A 21,893-nucleotide genomic window follows, 5' to 3' on the forward strand; every position below is an offset into this window, starting at 1 on the left:
TCACTTGCCTTTTTCGGTGTCTCAGTAAAATATTTAGCTTTTTTTTTTTTTTTTTTTTTTTGGATAATAATACAACTTTGGAAAAAACCTGAAAAGGTCCAGCTTTTTGGGTGGTGGGGGGGTGGAGATGCTTTGAAACTCTAACGTTGATGTAAATACTTTGCTATTTGATAATTAAATACAAACAGACCTCACAAAACAGAAGTGTAGCTTGTGTATGAGAGGACCTGTTAGCTCCTTAGCATCCCTGCTAGAGGAGCTGATGCTGCCTGGAGCATGTGCAGTACCCATGTGAAGCTCCTGGCGCTTCAGACACTTTTTTTGGAAGATGCTTCTGGGATCTGGCGGGGCTTCTGTGCTGCTGGAGCCACTCCCCAGACATGCTCATGGTTCAGCACAGTTCAGGGCCATGTCTGGCATCTCCAGCAGTCCTGGAGGAAAAGCAAGTGGCACAGTCATTGCAGTCAGGCCTGAGGGGTGTTCCATGTGTCCCCAGCCTGGGACACTCTGCCATTGTGGGGCCCAAAGCAAGCACGGGGCAGGGCAGGGGTGGTGTTTGTGCTGCCAGTGCACAGGGCAAGGTGTCCCTGAGTGAAGCCACCCAGGCTGGGCTGGGGGGACAGGACAGGGGCAGCCTCCCTTCAGCAGAATCTGCTTTATCAGCAATCTAAGAAACAAGCCTGCTGTGTTAAGGTAATTAGCGGGTGCTGAGGGGGATCCCTCAGTGGGTGATGAAGTAATTGACATACAGCACAGTGCAGGGCAGAGGGGGTTTTCAAATTCAGAGTGGATGCTGCTGCTGCTCCTTCACCACCACCATCATCACCACAGCCAGAGCTGGGGCTTTAGTGCCCCAAGCCCCCCAGTCTGGCTGCTCCCTCTTCCTCAGACTGGTAAGTGAATCAGTCTTATCACCTTAAAAGTTTAATGCTTTATGTTTTGTTTATCTTTAAAACAATTAAGTGATTGAGGGATTATCTCTTGTGTGCAGGTCCCTTGGTCTCTGTGCAATGCCCTCAGATCTGCACCTTTGGTGCTGCTGTTTGAGAATGGGATGGCCATGGGGGGTGAAATGGATGAGGAGATGGGTGCTGGGAGAGGCCAGGGTGCTGCTGTCAGCCTGACCTCTGGGGAGGTGCAGGGGAACTGAGGTGGTTTGTGTGCAGGGCATGAGGGGACTGGATTCAGAACTTCCAAACCCTGCCTATGGCACTGTTTGCTTCCTCCCCTCCCTGTGTTGTCCTCACCCTCAGTGGCAGCTGAAGCATCTTAAGAGGGCATTGGGGTGGGGCTGTGGCTGCCCCTGAGCAGCTCTGGTGAGGAGGCAGGGGTCCTGTGCTGTGCAGTTTGTGTTGGCAATGGGCTCTAAAATGGCAAGGAGGAGTCGTTGTTTGACTTGAGCACCCCCTTCACTTACCCAAAGCTCAGTGGTAGCACTCCCCAAGAACGTGGACTCCTGGCTCCCACAGGACAAATGCTTTTGAGCACACAGGGTCAGCCCTGAACTGCAAATCCCGAGTTGTGCTGAGGGCTGGGGTCTCTCCCACAGCCTAAATGCAGCAGAAGGTCCCCTGGGGCAGGAGCAGGGTGCTGTAGTTAAAGGGTTGGTTCACAGCAGGACTGTCCCCCTGCATCAAGCTCTCAGGTTTTGCTGGCAGTGCCACCAGAGCTCCCACAGTGCCTGTTACTCACTGGTAACAAGGGGTGGACAGGAGGCTGCCAGCATGTGTTCACTCAGAGGACACAGCCTGTTGTCACTTGGATCTCATCCCCTCCAGCAGCAGGTCTGGGTGGCACCTGAGCCATCTGTCCTCCCTTGCCCTTCTACCAGAGGATTTGCCTTTGCTGGAAGAGCAGCAAAACCCTCTTGCCAAGGGGTAATCTTCAAGCTCTGGAGGGAGGGCTAAAGTCCTTACTTGACTGTAGCTTACCTCCCACGGCTGGGAAACCACCTGGTGGCAGAGAAAAGCTGCAGAGTAGGGCTACCTGTGACCCTGAGCAATGGTTGTGTCTGCCTGGCTCAGGAGATTGGCTGGACCAGCCTGGGTGACAGCATGAGGGGACAGGGCTGTGCTGTTGTCAGTGGGACTGTGCCTCCAGACTTGGCTGCCTCCCTGAGCTCACTGGTGGGTGCTTCCAGCCCAAATGGCTCCTCCATGGGGTCAGCCTCTTTCCTCTGGCTGCTGCTGTTTGTAAGGCCACGTTGTGGGTTTGTCTCAGGGTGAGCAGGAAGAGAATCCATGTAGGAGGCACTAATCACCCAGCAAGATCCCTGGCTGAAGGCAGATGCTGGGAGAGCAGGCTGACTCCTACCTGCACCCCAAGCACTGCTGGGGAGCTCAACTGCCACGTATCAGATCCTAAGATTATGCACTACCATGGATATCAGCCAAATCTAAAGCTTCAAAATAAGGGCAAGTCTTGTGGTATTCCAGCTGCTCATCCTGGGGATGCTCCCTCTCCCTGAGAAGGGTTAAGGAAGAATATGAAAAGGCCTTGGACCCTAAGGGTCTACTCACAAGTCCAAGGACTGCCTGAGCCAAGCTGCATCTCTAAGGATTGGAACCTGGGCTGGCTTTTGTTTTGTTTCTTTTTTTCCTTTATTGACCCTGCTGTGTCACTGATCTGTTATGTGACCTAGAAAAGAAAATGATCTCTCCCTCATATGGAAAGACAAAGGAACAGCTTAAGGCTCCAGCTCCTGTATCCAGGGAGCATCAGGCAGATGGACACTCTGTAATTCAGCAAGGTGATGACACTCACTCAGTGCCAAAGTGTCAAGTGACACTTGTGGGCAGTGTCCAGGCTCAGCGGAGCCAGGCACAGCAGTGGTTGTGCCCTAAATCCCACTGCTTTGAGCCACTGGTGCAGCTGCCCACCTGTGTGGTCCCCACACAGAGACCCCGTGGTGCCCCAGGATACCCAGGGACAGAGCCACCCCTCTGTTCTTCTGGCAGAGAAGGGCAGAACATCTCATGTGAGCATTTTTCCATGGAGTTGGCAAACGCCTGGCTGAGCACTCTGGCTGTGTCTGTCCAGGCTCAGCCCCATCTGTGGTGCACAGGCAGGGAAGCTGTGATGCTGCTTTTCAGAAGCCATCGGGTTTGACCTGTTCTGCAGTCACAGGCTGGTTTTTCACAGTCTCTTTATGGAGAAGGATGAACCAGGCATTAGCATGGGATGTGAGACTTGGTTGGGTTCCTCCTTCTGCCCGAGGCTTTCTGTCTGACCATGACAAAGTTGCTTTACTTTTCTATCTTTACAATGAAGATGGTATCTCAGGGCCCTAAGGGAGGGTAAGAGAGTGTGCTGGAGAGTGCTGTGTGCACATCAAAGAGTGCTCCTTCTCTGCAGTAGGGGTGGGAAGCTTCTTACCCCATTGAAAGCTGTCCTGCAGCCTCCCTCTTTTGAAGTGCTTTTTTTGAGCTGGGTTTCGTACAAGGCAAGAGCCTGCAGCTGTACCTTGTCTTGAACCCCACATACAAAGCCAGGCCTTGCTCTCATCCAAAGCATAGTCTGGCTTGGTGGCTAGCATTTATTTAAATTGCTGTAAAGTGCAACTTGGCAAGTGAGCAACAGAAGTGTTCTCTTGACAGAAAAGAGTGCATTAGCTTAAATACATTAAAACTTACAAGTTGCTCAGAGCACAGCTGTGCCATGGCTTGCAATGGGTGCCCTCCCCTCTCCTTTCCATTTGTTATTTATGCCTGAGCTGATGTGACAGCTACTGGGACTTCCCTCAGCCTGACAGGTGACAGAACTGTCACATCTATTTTTGATGTGGCACATGCTTTTCTTTAATCATGTAAACAATAATATGCCCTGAACTCATTCTAACTTGGACCTGGTCTTCAGAGCAAGGGATAAAGCCAAGCCTGTTTCAGCTCCAGCAACACAGCTCCCACACCCTTTAACACTCAGGTGCTTCTGGGTGCTCTTGGATCCCATAGTTGGTCTCTCCCCGTTCTACACAGGGGCATGGCCAAGGCTGGGGAAGGGCTCACACCAGCACGTGTGTCCCCCTGGATGGCTGGTGGCAGCTGGGCTGCCCTGAGCACAGGGATAGGCTGGGGTGATGTGGTGTCATGGGATGGGCTTACACCACGTGGGCACCAGCAGACACTTTTACTGTTGCTGGGGATTAGTGGCTTCCAGGACACAGCTCGGGGGTTTAATTTCCTAAGCAGCAAGAAAAAGGGGAATCTGTCATGAAAGTGCAGAGACACACGCGACACAGGAGTGCTTCTGGTTGTGATGAGGCTGTTTAGGAATTGCCAGTCTGGCTCCCAATCAGCCCAAACAGTCAAGAAGAGTCAGTACTGGGAGCTACAGGGCAAACAGGCTCTGCCTCTTGCTGGGGACTGCTGGGGGTTGCTGTGCTGGGAACAGAACAATGCAGGGACACGTGATTGCTGGGCTAAGGCATCCACAATGAGCAGCCAATGCATCATGCTGGGCAGGAGGCCATAGACCAAAGTTTATAAAGCTTTATTAAACATTTTGAACAGCTGTGCAATGAACAAACAATACTCTGGAAGTTTCACAACCTTATAGCTTGAACTGCCTCAGGACAGCAACAGCCACTTCTGCTGCTCTCCACCAGAAGACTGAAGGAAAGACAAACAGATGGAAAAGGGGAGGGAAACCTTCAAAGCTTAGAGGTGTTTTGTGCCAACCTCTAAGGCTTCTCACAAACCAACCTCTACCCCAGGCTGTAGGCCTGACCCACCATCACCTAGGATTCTTGACATCCTTCTGCCAGGGAAGCTGGAGATACCAGGCATTTTTCCAGCCTCTGCCCTTCTCTAGTCAGTAGCACCAGCACCTTCTGTCACCTCTGGCCCAAAACGATTATCTCTGAAAATGGCTGAAGCATTTACTGCTTCAAGCCATGCCTCCACCTCATGGATCCTCTCCCGCACTGCCCACACTCAGCCTTTCGGGCTAGCATGAGTTCTGTAGGGTAAAGTTCACAGTGGCTTCCAAACCCCTGTGTCTTGCAGCATGCTGGTTCTTTCTCCCAATGGTCAATACCTTGGTAAACCCAGGACATGTAAGAGGAGGGGAAGAGAGAGTCTCTACTGCCTGTCAGGCTTTATAAAAGCAGCAGCATAACTGAGGCTTTCAGGCTGGGATCTCTGAGCAACAAGTTCAGAAAGCTCTTGGGCAGTGCACACATCCCTTTGGCAGGCTGAGCAGGAGGAGATGACTCAACTGCCTCTGGCTCCTGCAGCTTCTGGCCAAGTCCATTTGTGAGCTGTTGCACTCGCCCTTGATCAGCAAGGTGGGAAGGCTGGCTCCCCACAAAGAGAGACTGAGAGAATCTTGTAGCTATTCAAGCAGGATCAGTGGGCCAAGAGCCCTGAGTTAGACCACCATGGCCTAATGCAGACAAGTGACACACAACTCCAGCACTCCCAGCTGGGCAGGGGAGAGCAGCTCAGGCTTCCAGCAGTTCTCACTTGAGAGGGCTGGTGTCTGTTCCCGGTGATACGGGAAAGAAAAAGACTTCTGCTCCTAAAAAAGCAGGTGGTGCTGCCAGAGTTCACACAGTAAACGAGTCGATTTCACAGGCAGAGTGGGAAGAATTTGCCACTCCAGTCCACGCACAGTTACAGGAAATAGGTTATCCTTACTCCAGTCCCACACCCAACACCCGCCTCCTCCCCAGCCCCGCCCCTTTTTTAAAAAGCAAAACAAGAGCCCTCAGCAGACTGGAAGATTATGATTTTCTAGGTGCCCACTATGCTGGGATCGTGAGCTGATTCTGGCAACTGGGATCCTGTGCAGTGATACAAGAAGCAGTTCCCCCAGCAGCTGTAGCAGATGAGGAATAGAGCTGCCAGGAAGACCAAGGCACAAATCGTGCAAGGTTTCCGTTCCAGGAGAAAACTGAGCAGGTAGAATCCCATGAACATCGAGTGACTGAACCACAATGCTGGGTTGAGGGGCTTGGGTATGAGCAGGACAGGTAGCAACCACTGAAGGCAGTACATGGTGGCTGGCTGGGGCCTCGTTGGCAGTAGCAGTCAGATGTGCTCCAGAACAGGCTCCAGCAACTCCTCCGGAGGGCAGGCTGCTCTGTAGGGAGAAGGAAATGTCAGACTCTCAGAAAATTGCAGGGGAAAAAACCAACTGACATTCTTCTAAAGCTTCATTTACTCCCAAGCATCATATGCTGATGGTTGAACTCCCAGCACTAAATTCCATTGTGTCTTGGGAGCTGGTGGAAAGCTTTCTGAACCACTCAGCTGGGGACAGGATCAGCTAATGCTGGTATAGAAGTGTATCCTGTGTGCTCTGTTCCTCAGACCTTTATCCAGGCTAACAAATGAGACCCTTTTAGGACAGTGCAGGAACAAAAAGGGAGAGGTGGAAATGGGAAACAAGCTGCCAGAGCCTTCCCTACACACATTGATCGAAGACAATCCAAAGGCTTGAGTGATGATATAAAGAAATGCAATTGAAGGGTAATCATCATTTGGTGCTACAGAGAAGTGTTAAGGAAGCATTCATGTAAGGAATTGTTCTGCACACAACAATAAAGTGTTCCAGCAGGACAGCACCAGACCAGCTACACATCAAGGTACCCAGGAAAGCCCTAGCATGTCCTGGCTGTAAAACAAAGGGGAGGACAGTCCCAGCTTAAAGATTTATAATCCTTGCCAAACAGCTGAAGTCAGATAAGATGAAATATGTGACTAGATCAAATGGGGGGACAGGCTCAAAATGGCAATTTCCATTAAGTGCTGTAAACACAGGATTTCCTCACTTGGATTATTATAAAACCCTCTGGAAACTGGGCTTTAAGGGCTTTCCTAGGCAGGGATGGCAGCATGCTACAAGTCCAGAAAACCTGCTCCTACCTTTAGCAACCACCTCAATGACATTGCATGCCTTTGTTTTTTCCTTTGAAGCACTACAAAGCCCTTCAAGAATTTCAAATGGCTTTAAAAATAATAAATGCCTCATCCCCACCAAGAAGAGGCTGGTGGGGACAGCTCCTTGCAGAAAGCCTTGTATCTGTAATTACTCAATGGAGAAGTGCTCCCTCAGAAGGATGAAGGGCTCAGCCGAGCCTGTTAGGATTACAGCTGGGGGGTGGGAAGGTTAGTAGGATGAAGGAGTGAGAATGTAAACAAACAGCACATTCCACTGGCTCCTGTTGGCAGGAGAAGGGATTTCCTGGCAAAGGAAGGGAGAATGAGGGATTGCAGAGAAAAGCCAAGAGAAAACCACACGAGGTTCTCTTCCAAAAAGAACACTGAGGTCAGACTTGTCTTGCAGGTAGAAATGGGCTCTGCTGTCAGCAGCAGGAAATGCTGCCATCCTGAGCAGCACAACCTATTTTACTTTAATGTTAGGAGGAAAATGCTGGCCAACATCTCCACCAGCACAAACATTATGTGAGGAAAGTACATTGTGCTGGTGCTCCTGCAAGGGAGTGCTCTCCAGCAGAGAGAGCAGCTGGAGTTCAATTAGTGAAACTAAGCTACAGTTCAGTAGCCAGCAAGTAAGGAAAAAGTTATTTTATGCTGCAATACAGATAAAGCCAAGTCACAGGAATAAAGCTCCCAACGTTAGTCCTGTTTTAGGCAGGTCACTCACTTGCATCTTTAAGGGCAAGTCTAGTCCCAAGCCTCTTCCCCCATCTGTAAACTGGAATTAACAAAACATGCTGTCTGCTTGCCTTTGTGAATTGCTCACATGTCTCTGGAGTAAACAACACCACAGAAATACTAGAGAACTTTTTTCTAAGGGGAAGAATGGAGAGGAAAAAATCTAACAACAAATATTTGAACAGGAAGGTAATTAAACCCCACCACCCAAGTTTTCAGTTCAGATTGCATTGAATGCAGCAAATTTGCACTAAATCAATGATCTGCAGCTGCTTTAACCCTCCTGAAATGCTCCCTTCTTGAAGTTTCCTGCAATTTTTTCTCACAAGTGCTCCAAACACCAAGCATTAAAAATCACTGCCTAAACACCATGTTAAGTTTTTGCCAGATCCAGCCCTAAATTGCATCAGCTTGACTTCTGTGGCAATTTGTGTCAGCTGTTCTCAAAACTTTAGTTTAAAGTGCCTACTTTGCTTTGGGTTTTTTGTCTCTAGAGTAAAGAAATGGGTAAAGAATGTGTCTGTTAAGTAGCAAAAGGCTGAAACAAAGAACTAGAATTTTTCAGAATTAATGTCACAGATCTCTCAGCTTTAAAATGGTCATATGTCACTACTGAGCCTTTAGCCCCAAACTTTACAACTGACTACAGCTAGAAAATAATTATGGTTTGTGTTGTAGCTACACTTTGTACTTCATGGTCTGGCCTCCTCGCTCCTACAATGCTCTTAACAATAACATTCTAAATACTGAGTTGATTTAAGTGTCTAAGCTTTACTTAAGCAGTTCCTACAAACACAAAGCCATCTCACAACAAGTTACTAATTTTTAAATATTAGTATTTCCTGCAAGAACCAGATGCTTGTAGCAATCAATGCAACCACTGCAGAATTAAGAACCATTTAATAGTAGTTATTCTTACTATGAAGTTTCAATGCCAATGCCCTTCAACCTGCAAACCTCTTGGATTTCTGCCAAATGCAGCCATTCAAACAGCTGCTCTTTGTATCTGTAGTAAGTTTGCTTTTATTCTCAGGAGTCCCTTCACTACCAACCAGTTAAAGGCTGAGGACCCTCTCCTGTATCCCACAGCTGATCCTAGACCAAGTACTTACTACAGGAGGCTGCTACAGCTCTGTCTCCCTCAAGGGACTTTCTACTAGTAAGATACATGCTCTTCACTAGAGATTCTCTGTACAGCTGGCAGTGAGACTGAGTTCTCTTTACACTCTATTGATCCAACAGAAACATCACCTCCTGCTATCAGCTCTTTACTGGGAACATTCTCCCTTATGCCCAGGACAGGCAGATCCTTCTAGAAGCCACTACAGTATTTGGTTTTGCCTGGTTTCTCAAGCAAGGTAAAATTTGCAAATTAAAGATTCCTGCCTTGTTGTCTTTGTCCCCTCCTCACAACCCAAGGCAAAGATTACCATGTTCCAGAGCAAATAACAATCTGTCACTCAACAGGACTGGTTTCACAACTGCATCCTGTTTTCAGCCAGTTGCTCTTGTTCTCTCCTGCCTGACTCACCTCCTGCCTCAGCCAGCCCCGTGTCCCGCTATCCCCAAACCTGCTCCTGTGCTGCTCCTCATGTCACCTGATTTGATGGCCACTCATGTTTACCTGACAGCTCCTTTCCACTTCCTCCTTTCACCCTTTCACAGCTCTTGGAACCACTTGAACTCACTTCAGACCTCTCAGCAGCAGAGCTGGTGATGCTCCCACTGTGGCCCAGTCTGATCTCCACGTGCTGCCAGAGCCTCCTCCTGCCAGCTCCTGCAGGCAGAGGAGCAGCCAGGGGAGGTTCCCTGCACACCTCCTTAATAAGCAAGCACCAGCACTTTTCCACGTGCTTATTAGCTGGCTTCCATTGCATTGCCAGCCCTCCCTGCTGTCATCTTCCCTCCCAAAAACAGTCAGGTCCTACTGGTGTATGTTTGTGTGGAGGATTTTGGAATTCCAGTGCAAAGGCAGCAGCAGACCTTTCCCAAGCAGAAACAAAATCTCAATTATGACAGGTCTAGAGTGAGTAGCACAGAGCACTGCTTTGCAATGGATCAGTCACGTTTTGGAATAAATCCATCTGAGGAGCTAGCAAGCTGTTCCTTCATATTCTACAGACTAACTCAGCAATTAACACAGTGAGAGGTGTTCCTACGTCACAGGCTTGGCACATCAGTATGTCAATACCAAGTCTGTACCTTTCTCAAGAACGTTTGAATTCTTTAACAGTCCATTTACCCTGGAAGGGGAGAATAATCAGTCAGCTTTCCCTAAGCACTTGAAGGGTAAGCTTGTTCAGCCCTTACAAAGGCAGCCTTTAAGCCAGTGCTGTCCACACAGAACTCCCCCAGCAGATGCTACAGAAAGAGTCTCCCAGGCTGAGAGCTGAAAGGTCTGCAATAAAACACTGAGTAACCTTTTTATTGGGGCGTGCTGGTATCATCCTCCCCCTTTCCCAAAAGCTGAAGACTCTGCTTGTGATGAAAAGCCACACTGGATAGATAAAAGTCTCTCAAGTTATCCAGTGCACAAAAACTGAAGAGGAAGCCTCAGGGATGTGTTTCTTACCTACAATGCTCACCTGTCTGCTTAAAATTGTTTTAATCAAAAACCCTGTCAGAAATACTAACTGATGTGTGTGGGCAGCACTTGACACTGCCAGCGTGTAACACAGCACCCAAAACAGCTGCTGAAAAATACACAACATCTAAAGCACTGGGACAAAAAGAGAGGTGAAGAACTATCAAGTGACAAGTTTGAAGAGTTCAGCTAAGAAAAGCAACAGCAGACCAGCTTCCCAGATGCCAACCCTCTGTCGTAAACCCAAGAACCATAACTGCTCAAACTTTAAGACCTATCTGCAGCAGGGATTAACTTCTCTAGGGTTTTTTTTAGCCTTGCCACTATTATTTCAATTTTTTTAAAAGCTTTATCTGCTGGTATGACTCAGCTGGAAAGACTGAGTCTATACTTTTTGGCAAAGGCCTTACCCTAGTCTTAGATCATGCCTTGGAGACTTGATGTAGACTCAGAAATGGTGCAATGTAATCACAACAGCTTCCAAAAAGAGCAACAAATCCTTTACTAACCAAGCCTTGGGGTTAGTATTCTGATTTCTCAAGCTACACACAAGCCAAAGAAACTCACTTGGTGAAAAGTGGAGGCTCTCTGTTGAGCCACTCTTGTCACCACTTCCAAAGCTGCCCTCTGAGCTCCATTGCTGTGGGGGATGGATGAGCTTTTGTCCAGAGGCAGTGCCCACTCCATCTGGAATCCAATGCCCTAACAGCACCAGGGTGAATTCTTTCCTACCCAGGAGCAGGAAGGCAGAGGAGAGATCCAAACTAAAACTAATTGCTTTTGTCAGAGAGCTTGGAATGGGCCTGGAAATCATCAGGAATCAGAGGAGCAGAAGCTTAAGTCAGCCAGCTCTGTGATGGGAAGAGATGTTAGAAGTCACAGCTGTCATCTGAAGTATTACTACTTCAATTTGTGCCAATTCATTAATTTTCAGAGGTCCTCATTCCCACCTTCTACCTCTGTTTAACTGCCAAGATCACAACTTCCAGGTCCATTCCAAGTTCCCTGAGAAAAGTAGTTTTAATTTGGACCTCTTCTCTATCTTTTGTGCCTTTAGCAGGCTTCAGAGGTCCAAATACAGCCTGATAAGGGTGAGTTTTCTGCATCTCAGCAGGCTTCAGAGGTCCAAATACAGCCTGATAAGAGTGAGTTTTCTGCATCACAGATGAGGAAAGGCAAAAATGCTGTTTGGGCAGCTATGAGGAGTTATGACCTCCTACACTTTGGAAAGACAAAGGTTACTGCACTATGACAGTATGACAGTACTTGCAAGGTCCACTGAGATGTTTCAGTACCAGGGAAGTATGAGAGAGTTCGGCATGCTGTGGACTGCATCTAAGAGGTTGTTTTTCCTCTTCTCTTGCACTTGCATGTTTGGGATATCATGAGCAATGCTGGTATGACAGAACAGCTTGTAAACTCACTTTGTAGCTGGCTCAAAGCACGTATGGGTGCTCGGGGAGGGTGTCTGGCTAGGCACAACAGTCTGTATTCACAGACTATCACAGAATACCCCGGGTTGGACGGGACCCACAGGGCTCATCCCAGCTCAGGTGCCTGGACAAAAGCTTGTCAGAGCACTGCGCTGCCCTGGGGAGGAACGGGCCCGGGTTTCCTTTCCGAAGGCGCTAACGAGAGCTACGAGAGGCTCGTGGCCGAGAGCAGCAGGAAGGGAGGGGAGGGCACACACAGTGCTGTTATTTCCATGCTGGCACCGAGCTCGGGGTCGGTTGAAGCCTTTTCCATCCCGGCGCACGTAAGGCTACGATCGCGGGGCTCCTCAGCGGGAGGAAACCTTCTCCCATTCCCCCGCCCGACCCCCGGAGCTCGCAGCGCTCCCCCGCTCCGCCAGCCCCGCCGCTGGGCCCCGGCCGCTCCCCGGCCCGTACTCACCGCGCGGCGCCGCCGCCTCACGCCGCCATCCCGGGGCCGCCCTGAGGAAGGAGGGAGAGGCCTCCCGGGAGCCGGGGGACGCGCCGCTCCCCAGGCGGCCGGGCGGCTGTCCCCGGGAGCGCTGCCGGCCGCGGGCGCAGCTGCTGCTCGGCCGGCGGGGCGGGGGCGCGGGCAGCGGCCGCTCCTCAGGCGGGTCCGGGCAGCCCCGCGCGGCGGGAGCGGAGCGCGGCGGGTGCTGCGCCTGCGCGGACGGCGCTGCGCTTGCGCACGGGAGGGCGGCTCAGGGGGCCGGCCTCGGCCGGATTCGCGTTTTGGGGAAAGATTTTTGTGTTTGTGGGTTTTTGTAATGAGCCGCGCTTGGGCTTTTTGGTCTGGAGAAGAGGAGGAGACCTCAGCGCTGCTTACAGCTTCCTCACGAGGGGCAGCTCCGATCTCTTGGCTCTCATGAGCAGTGACAGGAGCCGAGGGAATGGCCTGAAGCTGGGTCAGGGCAGGGTTAGGCTGGATATTAGGAAAGGATTTTCACCCATAGGATAGTCGGGCACTGGAACTGGCTCCCCAGGGCAGTGGTCACAGCCCTGAGCCTGTCTGAGTTCTGGAAGCGTTTGGACACCGCTCTCAGGCACAGGGTGGGATTCCTGGGGTGTCATGAGGAGGGCAAGGAGCTGGATTTGAGGATCCTGAGGGATCCCTTCCAACTCAGAATATTCCATGGTTATTACTCCATTGTGTTTGCACGCTCCATTGCACCTTGTGCTGTGCTGCCTCAGAGCCACGGAGGACAGCTGGGCTGGGCAGGGACCAGTGCACCAGTGCCGGCCATCCCTCCAGGCCATCCCTCCAGCCCCCTGCTCTGCTGGGTCCCCTGAGTGAAGTGCTCTGGATCAGAGGCAGGGGCACAGGAATATCTCAGTGCAGCGTGTTCCAGTCACCCATGCAGTAAAGTTCTTCATGTCCAGGTAGAACTTCCAGTGTGACCTCATCCCACTGTTCAGCACCCTGGCTCCATCCTCAGAACACCCTCCCTGCAGCTGCTCGTAGGCATTGATAAACTCTCCTCTCTGTCGTCTCTCCTCCAGCCTAAACAGCCCCAGCTCCCTCAGCTTTTCCTTGTAAGAGAGATGCCATCTTCACAGCCCTCCCCTGGACTCACCTTGGGGAGCTCCATGTCTCTCCTGTACTGAGTAACCCAAGGAAAGAAGAAAAACAGCCCAAGAAAATCAAAACCAAAAACCTCAAAGACCAAGATTTGGCATTTTCACAACCATTTAAAACCCACCCAGCCACAGTTGGAGGGCCACCCACATTTCCCACAGTTTTCCACTTGGCTGGCCTGTGCATTTTTGATAGCTATGATAAGGTCTGCTCTCCCAATGGCCCTACAAGCGTTTATCCAGCCTGGGAGTTTCCCTCTGCTCTGCCATTATTCTGACCTTTTTATGGGGTGTTTAAAATTCCTGGTTTGTGGCACTGCATAGGAATGGCCCTAAAGCCTTTGGCTGATGCCAGCTCTGATGATTCCTAGTAAAAATAACTACTAGGATGCCAGCTATGATTCCTATGGCACTCAGGGGACTTTCAGGTTCCCACCCAACACCAGCAGCAAGCAGGCTTCACCCAGAGAACTGAGCTGCTCCAGCACATGCTGCTGGTTGCAGTCTGCAAGACTGATACTGGATCCAACTGATACAACTTGAGGTCTCCAAATCATTATGCAAATTGTAATGTGGACCCTCATGCTTAAGACTGCTGTGGGAACTGTGTGTTTGCTTGGGTTTTGGTTGTAGTTCCGGCTTTCTATGAAGAAATTCCATTTTGCACTTGAAGTCTGGCTGGCAGGGCTGTGAACTCCCAGCCCTGTGGCACATTTTTCAGCAGTCAGGAACAGAGAGGGTTCATCCAAAACTTGTATTTCAGCAGGCTCTGCAGGCTGCATGGAGCCATCCAGTGGAGTGGATCTGTAAGGAGCTGCAGAGTAAAAAGCATCTCTGGCATGGAATGGAAAAGCAATCCCAGGCTAGTGGGAACAGCTTGTTCTGTGCAGGACAGGAGGCCATGGGGTTTTTGTGGCCTTTCTGTCCAAGCAGAAGCTTTTAAAGGACCTCTGGCTGTGCTCTGCTTTGGTTCTGGGGAGTATTTCTTCCAGTGATGTCCCTGTCCTTTGTTTAGCTGGTTGTAAGCAGTGTCTGTTGCAATCACGAAAGCCACATCTGAAATGGAAAGGGCGTAGCCCTGAAAGCAGAACTGTCAGAGGCCAAGCACCACCACCACTGACCTCCCACTACTCTGGGTGAACCACAAGGTGGTAATCTGTATTTTGAGAAAATAACTGAGGAGCACAGTGGTGCCAGTGTTCCTAAATTCCCAGCCCAGGGCTGGCTGCAGCTGAGCACTTGGGGTCTGTTGATCCAAAGCTCCCCAAAGCTGCAGGGACACTGTGGGTACACAGGAGAATCCTGCGCTGTGGCAGAGGGGTGAGGAGGTGGAGGGTTTCAAAATCCTGCAAAGAGAAGTTGTTAGTAAGAGCAGCTTTTTCCTGTGAAAGAAAATAAACCCTTGCTGTTTGTGAGGGGGCAGATATACCCTGCGCACAACAATTAATTTGCAAACTGGCTCCAATGTGGTCAAGTGTGACAGGACACATATGTGTGAAACAAGGCAATTGTGAAAGGTGAGATGTTAGAGCAGGTGAATCCCTCTCTTTTCTGCAGATCAAACCCCCTTGCCTGGTCCTGCCTGCATCAAATCCCAGCTGAGCCAGGCAGTGTGCTACAGACTTGGCAGCTCACAGTCTTAGAGGGTCAACTCTGCCCATGAGCTGAGAAAGCAAAACCAACCAGGAGCAGCACAAATGTACAAAACACTCCAGTTTACTTCCAGCACCATTCCCAGCATGTAAGTTACACCTTTCCCAACAGAAGTCTTTTACTTTTCCCAGTCCCACAGCAGTGCAGTTCAGTAGTCAATGGGCTTAGAGCCATTTCCCATCTTAGCAACAGAAGTGATCTCTCGGCTGATTGGATCCCAAAGAGAATTCCTGGCAACAAAACAGAACAAGCTGCTTCCAGCAAGACAAGAGGCAGCAGTGCTCTGCTGTGTGTCTCCCCACAGAGCAGGCAGTGCTGGCTGCCCTGGCTCCTCTCAGAGTGGGGGCACCCCCCTGAATTTTCGGATGACGTTGGCCAGCCGCTTGGCCAGCCCGCCCCGGCTGGGCTCCTCCACGTGGAACGTTCTGGTCAGCAGGTTGTAGAAGGAGCCATAGCACACGGCCACCACGGTGCAGGTGAGGCAGATGACGTTGTAGGGCATGCTGAAGTCTGGTGTTGGCAGGTTCACCAGCAGCGGCTCTGTGTACAGGCGCACAAAATAGCTGGAGCCATCAGAGGAAGGAAACCTGGAGAGTGGAAGAAGGAAAGGCAGGGTCAGCCTGCATGGGACCAGTGCTTTGTGCTCACCAGAGAGGATGAGAGCAGCCACAGCCTGCAGGTTGTGGCACAGCCTTGCTCCCCAGCACAAGCACACTCACAGTGAGGTAAAAAGAGGGCTCTGCTCCACATCCATGTCCTTCATTGCAGTGACACTGGGCACCAGGGCACTGAGCACAGATGAACTAAGGGCACAAAGAACACACCAGCGTCAGCCCTGGCACCAAAAACATCTCCAGAGACCTGGGCAGTAAGTCCCATGCAAAGCCCAGAAAGGGATGAGGAGCTGAGGAATTTCATTACCCAACATAAAAGCCATGATTGGGGTCAGGTGGGTACTCTGTCCACTTCAGTAAGGCCCTCTCAAACTGGATTGTGATCTTGGTGACAGAGTTGGCTGGCAGCTGGATCAGCATTTCCAAGAGGTGAGGCCGTCTCCGGTCCTGGGCTGGCTCGTAGTGGATGTAACCTAATCCCAAAGAGATTTCCACAATGGCACCAGGGGAACTTTATCCAATCTCACATTGCCTGGACATCTCCCATGAGGTGGGTGCTCCTGCTTTCATTGCCCTGAGAGAGATTTTCTGGGCAAGTGAAGATGCACCCATAGCAAAAAGCATGTGTTAAAGCTAAATTTAGCTGGTCTTTAAAGCTACTGACCCATGACAGTGAGGTATTCATAAGAAAAGGTATAAATGCAAAATAAAACCCAATCATCAGTTTTAAAGTGAGCTTCCTGTGCTACAAAAATTAATTCATGTTGGTTTAAACTCTTATTGGATTATGAAACACTATCCGTGTGCCTCTTATAAATAAAACAGACTTAATGGTCTCATCTGCTGTGAGCACTGAACTTGGGGCTAGAAAAACATCCTAAAAAGTTTTGTTTCACAATCCCGTTTCCCAGTGATCACTGGGAACTGAGGGAGGGACTAAAGCATCCTTAGAATGAGCTGCTCATGCCAAGGGAATCAGATGGCATGTGCTGCTTGGAGGGTTCACTCACTGGGCTTGTTTTCCTTCCCTTTGGTGATGATGGTCAGGGTGTGCACATAGAGGCGCAGGTACCAGGGCACAGTCTCCAGCAGGATCACGGGGAAGGCTCGGTACGGGTGGGTGTTGTAGATGAGGGTGCAGATCTCCCCGGTCTGCAGCCCATACCCCCCCACGTAACGCTGAGCATGGAGTGTGGGAATGGGCATTTCCGCTGTGGAAGAGGAAGGACAGCAGTGGGATATTTTCAGCCCTGGAGCCCTAGCCAGTGGTGCAGATGAAGTGAAGTTCTGCTCACTCACAGCTGTCTTGGGGCCGCTTCCACTTCAGCTGCACATTGAGGCTGCGAGATGTGTTGAAGAGCGAGGGGCTCAGCAGGTCATAGACAGCATATGTTTTCCTATCTCCCTGGACAATAGCTTCGTGTACTGATGTTGGAGGGGGCGACACTTCCAGTAGCTCCTTTTCCTGAGGAAAGCAAATGGACCATGAAAGGAAAAACTTACATGCTGCCCCTGGAAGAAACTGGCAGCACTGGGCAAAGTCTCTCCAGGTAGCCCTGAGCTTTGCCACCCAACAGCCAGCTCCGTGCTCTTGCTAACACCACCAGGCTCATCCCATCAGCCCTGCTCAGAGCAAGGAAATCACCTCCCCGTGTTAGCCCCTGAGAGGCCAGGTCATGCAGAGGATGGAGGTGAGGATGCTTCAGAGCCACATGAAGTGGCTGAACTGAGGGAGCAGGGCATGCTTTCTGGCCCATGAGCTTACCTTGTTCTTAGGGGAAATGTCAACGTAGACTTTGCTCTGCGATGCCAGAGGACACGTGTCAGTCAGCGTGCGAGAGAACATCTTAAAGAGGGACCAGTCTGTGGGAAGCAAGGTCAGGGGCGGGTCAAGTGCTGCAGGATGGGAGCACTCGAGCACAGCCACCACGCTTACCTTTCTTTCCTTGGCCACTGGAAAAGAAGTCAAAGACCACAGTGAGGGTCTGTCTGAGCTCCCAGGACACAGCCAGGCAGGAGGCATCCTGGACAAGAGACAAGCAGCTCTGATCACACATTCTGGAGGGGGAGGACACCAGGATGGAGCTGGACCTCCACCAGGACTGCAAGATTTCCATTGGGGTTACCAGACAAGCAGGATGACAGCTGTGTTAGACACAGTGAACCCATCAGAGGGTAGCTGGGCAAACCAGTGTGATACCTTAGATTGTGACAAGGGGGCTTTAGATTTTCTCTTGGGGAGCTCAGAAAGGGAGCTGAGCCCAGCACTCACCCTGCAGATGGGGCGGATGTGCACTGCCTGGGAGTGGTAGCTGCTGTGGAACAGGCGCTCAGCCTTCAGCAGCACAGCCAGCCCGGCCTGCAGGGAACAAAGGAGAAACTCAGCCCCTGCCCTGTCCTCTGCTCCCACTGAGAGAAAGCCCTGAGGGAACTTCCCAGTGCATACTCCCAGATTGCTGCTGGGAGTCCAGCTCCATCAGGAGTGGCCCAACTGGGCAGCAGGACTTGTCTTTACCTTTGAGCCACATGGCAGCAGCTTCTTCCAAGGGGTGAGGTTCTCTGTGCAGACGACTTCCCGGGGCAGGACAGCGTAACGCAGGAGATGGTGATCTGTCCCTGGGCAGGGAGAGGGAGGAGAGCAGGCTGGGATTGCTACAGCCATGAGCACAGTAGCAGTGTTCCACCCCCAGTGTACCCCACATCCCACCAGCCTCACAGCATGCCTGAAATGCCATGAACTCCACCAGAAGTAGATCCCACTGTTCAGAGTGATTGGAAAGAATGGGTAAGGATACATCCTAGCAGATCTTTTTTTGTGAGTGCCTTAAATCCTGTAGTCCTCATTGTTTCATAAAACACTTTTCATAGAGACAAGTAAGGGCCTGGGATCATCTGCCATGTATTACTTGTGAGTTTCCTCTGTTTAAATCCAAGCCTTGTTTGTAGGGAGAGGAAATCCTTCCCAGGAAAGGTTAACAGATGTTGTTGTACACACCCAGACCCAGAGCTGTTGCAGGACCTGCAACTGGAATGCTGGCAGTGGCACAGGGCAGAACTAAAGTCAGAGGCAAGAGTGAGAGAGCAGAGCCAGGCTCACCATTGGCTAAACCCAGGGGTTTGAAGGATGCTGTTGGAATCACTGTGTTGGTCGAGTCAATGAAGTTGAGAGAAGCACAGAATATTCCCGAAAGGATGTTACTCAGTTCTTTCCAGGCTTTGTCAACACTGTGTGAGAACAGACAACAGAGATTACTCAGCAGCTCAAATCCTTGAAACAACAAGTGTTAAGTCAGTAACATTCAGAAAATACAGCGGGGTGACCACACCAGGTTACCAAAGCTGCATGGAGTGTGCAGAGAGACTGCTGGGCTGGCATTCTCCAGCTCTCTTGGTATTTTATTCTGACACATCAGATTTGAGGGACACACAGCAGGGACACACAGGCATCACACAGTCAAGGGACATGGCAGTGGGCACAGTTGGTATGTGAGGAGAGAGGCCAGGGGAGTGGGGACCACAATGTGTGTAAATGGGGAAGAGGCTGTGAGGCCCAAAGCAATGCCTTGGTGCAGCTCCAAAGGCTGACCTGACCAGCAGACAAGGGATGGGACACTTGCAGGGAGGAGAGAGTTCTGTAAGTCCCCACAGGGCTGCTGCAGCTTGAACGGGGCTGGTGTGCTAAGGGGGATGGTGACAGGTATTGGATGGGAGTCAAAGGAAGTGAGTCATGGATGAGAGGCCAAGATATAGCCCCACTGTATTAGCGCAGCAAGGGGTCCTGCAATCTCCTCTGAACCCTCATCCCCCATGCTGTTTTCCCCCAATGACACACACACCCACTGCTTGCTTAGATCAGTGTTATTTCTCTCTGTGCCATCACTAAGTGCTTGTCATCACAGAGCCCACAGGGGAATTACCTGGGCATTTAATGAACAAGAATTTGCCCTCAGCACCACATCCTGTCCTGTGAGCATATGGGGTATGTTCTGTGGGTTTTTTAGAGTTATTCCTTGGCCCTTCTTTCCAGCAGACATTTTTCAACCCAGGAAGCCCACTCACACACCGTGGCTGCCTCAGGAGAGACAAACAACAGCTTCTGGGAGCACTGGCCACAGAGGGGACCCAGAGGGACAGAACCATGGCTGTGGTACCTACTCGGTGACCGTGGGCTGGAACCAGACCCAGAGCTCAGCGCCAGCGGGTGCCTGGAGGGGCGGCTGCCCCCAGTAGCGGGTGCGCCAGAAGCCCTGGGTGAGCGCGAGGTGCAGCTCCCGCACGCCCAGCGCTGCCACCAGCCGCCCCAGCGCCTTCGGGAAGAGCCTGTAGTGAGAGACTGTGGGCAGCGTCAGTCCGTGCCCTCCCAACCCCGATCCCTTCCCCGACATCACACCAGGGCCTGCCCCAACGTGACATCACCGACACTGCCTCTGCTTGCGCCATCACACACGGCCTGATTGCGTCACGGCCCGGAGCCCCCCCGTGTGATGTCACCGCTCTGTCCCCACAGCCTCGCTCTGCCCTGTCCCTGCTCACCTCACCCCGCCTCTGACGTCACCCGCGCCCGTTACGTCATCCCTAGAGGCAAACCATTACGTCGCGTGGTCCCTCAGCGATAGCACCGCCCCTGCGAACCGCCCCAGCCAATAGCAGCGCGGTCCGCCCCCGGGCCAGCCAATAGCGGCACGGTCCGCCCCGGCCGGGCCCGCCCTACCTGCGCCCCGCTGCAGGTCCGCGTCCCAGCGCGTGCGGAACTGGAAGGTGGCGGCCACATCGCCGGTGGGCAGCGGGCTCAGCAGCAGCTCCTCCCGCAGCGCGTCCCGCCGCTCCCGCCTCGCGTCCGCCCGCCCGGGCCCGGGCCCTGCCGCCGCCAGCAGCAGCAGCAGCAACGCCGCCGCCGCCATCCCACCGCCCCGCCCCGCCCCGCGCCGCTTCCGCTTCCGCCCGCGCCGGCAATGGCGCCGCTTCCGGTGGTACCATGGAGACGCTGTGAGTGCCTGGCCGCGGCTCTCCCGGCCTGGCACCGGAGCTGCTGCACGGAGCGAGCCCGGAGCCCCCGCGGGGAGAAGCGCCGGCCCGGCTGTGCCTGCGCCTGCCCCCAGCCCAGGAGCGAGCGCCAGCGCTCTCACAGAACCGCGGAGTATTCTGCGACGGAAAGGACCCACAGGGGTATCCGGATGGCGGCCAGCTCTGGTGGTGTGAGAGGGGATGGAGCGGCTCTCCGAGCGCTCCCTTCCGCCACTTTGAAATCGGTGCTGCAGGGAAGCCCTGGCGCCGTCTCAGCTTGGGTGGTTCCCTGCGGGGCTTGGCGGTGCCCCAGGACGCTGCGAGCACTGTCCCTGTCCCCAGGTGGCTTCCACTTCTCAGCCATTCCCGCGGCTGGCGGCTCTCCCTCACTCCTCGTCTCCTTCCCGGAGAGCAGCGCCCATCTCCGGGTGCGGAGCCATCCGGGAGCGCCCCGCTCCCACACCCGCCAGCCCGGGGCCGCTCCCGGGGGAAGGGAACGGCAGCCACAGCAAGGTAGCGCCGGCGGTGACGGTCCGATGGAGCTCACGGCATCTCCTATTGTCCCCGTGATGATTTGAGTGTGGTGATGGTTTGTTCCAGTAGGAAATAAGCATAAAAATTATAGCAACCTGTGGTTGCCACTTACCAGCTGCTATACCTTGTTGATTACCCACCTACTGGCTGAGATCTAAGGTCCTCATGCAAAGTTAACTTGGAACTGACAATGTGGCTGAGTATTTTTGAAGAATAAGGAGTTACTTTATATCTCTTTTCCCCCTCTTGCCAATTAATGGCATGACATAAAACCAGAAGGTCAGCATGGCCAGAGAAAAAAAAAAAGGTCATACTTACATAGTATTGTTGACTTGTTTTTTTGTTTTTTTTTTTTACCCTGGGCAACTCCTTGCAATGAGATACTTGTAGGTAATAAAGGTTTAGATGCATTTTGGAATTGATCAGCCAAATTAAAGGTAAAAACATCCATCCAGAGCTGTTAAGTACCCTATACCTAGGTAGGGAAGTCCCTGTGCTACAACCTGAAAAGTCATGAAGCCTGTCCCTTTTTTCTTGATCAATTCCCCAGCTTAAGGCAGCACATGCAACACATTTCTGCTGCATGCAGATATGGGGCACTCCAGCTGGTTCCACAAAGTGTTGGTTGACACAGGAACAGTGCAGTAATGTCTCAGCTCCCCCAGGGAAGCAGCCAGGATGAGGAGAGCATTCCAGGGCTTCTGTTGCTTATCTGCCAGGCTCCTTTCCCCATGGTGACCACGGCTGTGCTGTTGCAGGGGCAGGGACAGCACTTTCCTGGCCTGCAGCCACTGATGGTGGCAGGGGTCCTGTGGCCAGCTTTGTGCCCAACTTTGGA

At 51.8% G+C, this 21,893-nt stretch overlaps 3 protein-coding genes across 4 annotated transcripts in view; 1 reads left to right on the top strand and 2 right to left on the bottom strand.

The window, feature by feature from the left end:
- Positions 1 to 21,893, top strand: part of SDC4 (syndecan 4) — a 97,193-nt gene that overhangs the window by 29,095 nt on the left and 46,205 nt on the right. The window lies entirely within an intron of this gene.
- On the bottom strand, positions 4,470 to 12,256 carry BLCAP (BLCAP apoptosis inducing factor). The gene is made up of 2 exons (XM_059862482.1): positions 12,097 to 12,256; positions 4,470 to 6,081 (listed from the first exon to the last, which is right to left on the bottom strand). The coding sequence occupies exon 2, from the start codon at positions 5,994 to 5,996 to the stop codon at positions 5,733 to 5,735; it is 264 nt and encodes an 87-aa protein (XP_059718465.1). The 5' UTR covers positions 5,997 to 6,081; positions 12,097 to 12,256; the 3' UTR covers positions 4,470 to 5,732.
- On the bottom strand, positions 14,951 to 20,427 carry PIGT (phosphatidylinositol glycan anchor biosynthesis class T). Of its 2 annotated transcripts, XM_059862276.1 has the most exons (12): positions 20,229 to 20,427; positions 19,673 to 19,850; positions 18,615 to 18,742; positions 18,033 to 18,133; positions 17,790 to 17,876; positions 17,454 to 17,541; positions 17,283 to 17,380; positions 16,817 to 16,982; positions 16,528 to 16,728; positions 15,825 to 15,990; positions 15,623 to 15,706; positions 14,951 to 15,490 (listed from the first exon to the last, which is right to left on the bottom strand). In XM_059862276.1, the coding sequence occupies exons 1-12, from the start codon at positions 20,416 to 20,418 to the stop codon at positions 15,238 to 15,240; spliced, it is 1,740 nt and encodes a 579-aa protein (XP_059718259.1). In that variant the 5' UTR covers positions 20,419 to 20,427; the 3' UTR covers positions 14,951 to 15,237. The 2 variants fall into 2 exon arrangements, with proteins under 2 accessions (XP_059718259.1, XP_059718260.1); XM_059862277.1 differs by lacking the exon at positions 16,528 to 16,728.

This window comes from Haemorhous mexicanus, chromosome 18 (genome assembly GCF_027477595.1).
Source record: "Haemorhous mexicanus isolate bHaeMex1 chromosome 18, bHaeMex1.pri, whole genome shotgun sequence".
Classification (NCBI taxonomy): domain Eukaryota; kingdom Metazoa; phylum Chordata; class Aves; order Passeriformes; family Fringillidae; genus Haemorhous; species Haemorhous mexicanus.